The sequence below is a fragment of the Perkinsus marinus genome (assembly GCF_000006405.1).
Source record: "Perkinsus marinus ATCC 50983 genomic scaffold scf_1104296934246, whole genome shotgun sequence".
In the NCBI taxonomy this organism is placed as follows: domain Eukaryota; phylum Perkinsozoa; order Perkinsida; family Perkinsidae; genus Perkinsus; species Perkinsus marinus.
Genome location: NW_003214886.1, coordinates 174,505 through 176,460, shown reverse-complemented (window position 1 = coordinate 176,460; position 1,956 = coordinate 174,505). Strand labels below are relative to the sequence as shown.

General features: G+C 47.1%; 2 protein-coding genes across 2 annotated transcripts in view; one reads left to right on the top strand and one right to left on the bottom strand.

Annotated features, from left to right (window-relative positions):
• Pmar_PMAR004741 (Alpha-1,3-mannosyl-glycoprotein 2-beta-N-acetylglucosaminyltransferase, putative) overlaps positions 1-1,478 on the bottom strand; it is a gene marked incomplete at both ends in the record, with an annotated part of 3,408 nt that extends 1,930 nt beyond the window's left edge. The window contains 6 exons of the mRNA XM_002785047.1: positions 39-133; positions 371-536; positions 758-829; positions 875-958; positions 1,007-1,161; positions 1,380-1,478. Coding sequence (XP_002785093.1) covers positions 39-133; positions 371-536; positions 758-829; positions 875-958; positions 1,007-1,161; positions 1,380-1,478 — 671 coding nt within the window. The remainder of the gene's footprint in view (positions 1-38; positions 134-370; positions 537-757; positions 830-874; positions 959-1,006; positions 1,162-1,379) is intronic.
• Positions 1,479-1,610: 132 nt separating this feature from the next.
• Pmar_PMAR004740 (hypothetical protein) lies at positions 1,611-1,956 on the top strand (the record flags this gene model as incomplete). Its single annotated transcript, XM_002785046.1, has 2 exons — positions 1,611-1,700; positions 1,881-1,956. Coding segments are annotated over 2 exons (166 nt in total), but the record flags the coding sequence as incomplete, so codon positions are not given.

The following is a 1,956-nucleotide window of genomic DNA, read 5'->3' as shown; positions in this document are numbered from 1 at the left end:
ACTCTCGGTAAACACTGGACTTTCGATGAGTTGCTTACATGCTATCTCTGTATTCAATACGGAAGCATCTCCCCGCACTCGAGGACAGCTCACCGTCGAGGCTCATCAGAGTCACTTGCACGCATGTGGTCATCTGAAGGTCATGTACCAAGCAGTGTTTGAGTATATGTTCACTCTCCGCAGTGTTCACTATAGGAGTTTTCTCATCCATTATACAAATTCGGGTAGAAGCGTACAAAAACCAATTATAATTTCGACGAACATATCCTCTGAGTTCTCAAATTGCCACGAACACGTGTAATTAAGCATTTGCACATTTCCCCACCCTGAAGTTCAGCCAACCTCTAAGCCTGATCCAAAGAGTTCTCACTTGATTAATAAGCCATTGATCGAAGAGTTCCTCATTCCGGACGTGGTGGAGCAGGCGAGGAGCATTCGATATGAAATCAATGAGCTCAGTGTTGAGTTTTATTCGTGAGAGATGTGCTGCGAAGTACTGCCCTTGCGATTGTCCTTCCTCACCAAACGTGTACGATCTAAAATTGGTAATGGTATGGTATAACATAGTTTATTCGGAGCTCCATCACCGAGGCATAACATGCCTCGCGACAAAAATCTGACTGGCTGGTTCAAGAATAATCTCCGGAAAATTCATCACACAGAAGAATAAACTTTATTGAGTTCTCATTTGTATAGAGCTTCCCTGAAATGAAGTCGATCTAATTGAAGGCACCAACAAGGTGGGGACATGTCCCACCGGCTTATCTCCGGTCTAAGACAGTGTCTACCCTTACGAACATCAGGTCGCCGCATAAACTCATCCCAGTAGCTGAGAAGATACACATACCAATGTGAATGACGTACATGGGCATACCCAGAAGGCCATCGGGATTTCACTTCATTCCACAAATCTGCAGTCAGCATCCATCCGAGACCCGGGAAGAACTCACTACGGTATCTACCAGAGCGAACACTACCATAGGATAACGACGCGGGTCAGTTTTACACCATTTCGGCGTCATCAACTGATGAGCCGTAGCCGTTGTCATTCCAGGCACTCACACAGTAGAGTTTAGGGTCTGCGTTGATGAGAGTCGAAGTTGCTAGGAAGTAGTTGAAAAAATCAGGCGCGATTTCCATGTCCTCCTCAAGGATGATGACCTACAGTGCGTTCAGGTTTGATAGGCAAGCCATGGAAAAAAGACAACGCCACGGGATCAGATAAACGAATGACGAGTTGCAAGCGCAGCGCAATCAATTCGTATTGTTGTTATGATGCTACTTTCAACAGTTTCGTATCTATGCTGTACTGGAGGCCTCGTTATTCAATCAAGCACGCAGAGGTAAGTGGCATTCAGCGGACATCATGTGTATCTTACCTGCTTGAAGCCAAGATACTCAAACATTCTTCCGAGGGCCCAGCCATAGTGTTGTGCTAGCTTCTCGTAACCATTACCATTCCCTTGTTCATGTCGCATACTATATCTGACTGATCCATGCGTTACCGACAATCGTGAGCACCCACACGACCGAGGCCCATCTTGAGCTCTCCAGGAGGTCTCGCACTCCAGGATCGTATCCATCCTGGGACACGACAATCGGTAGTTGAGATGCTAAAAATATCTCAACCGAGGATAGAACCCGGGACCTTACCCACCATCAGGACGGTTCTCAGTAAACGACGTGAGGGCTCTCTCCAAGTAGTGCGCTCTTCGACAGGCTATCACTAACACACCGATCAGCAGAGCGGAGGAGTCGGAAGATGCAATAGAAGCTTTCAGTGCTTCCAGTTGCAGAGGTGGCCTCCAAATTCCGACCCTACTCGAAGTGACTCAAGAAGAATGTTCAAACTTCGCGTCCACCTCGAATATTTTCCTTAGCTACTGTCACAGTCGTCGGGCTGGGCCGAGGCTTTCTCTCGACATGTTTCCTTGCTTCTGCAAGTTCCTTCTGTAA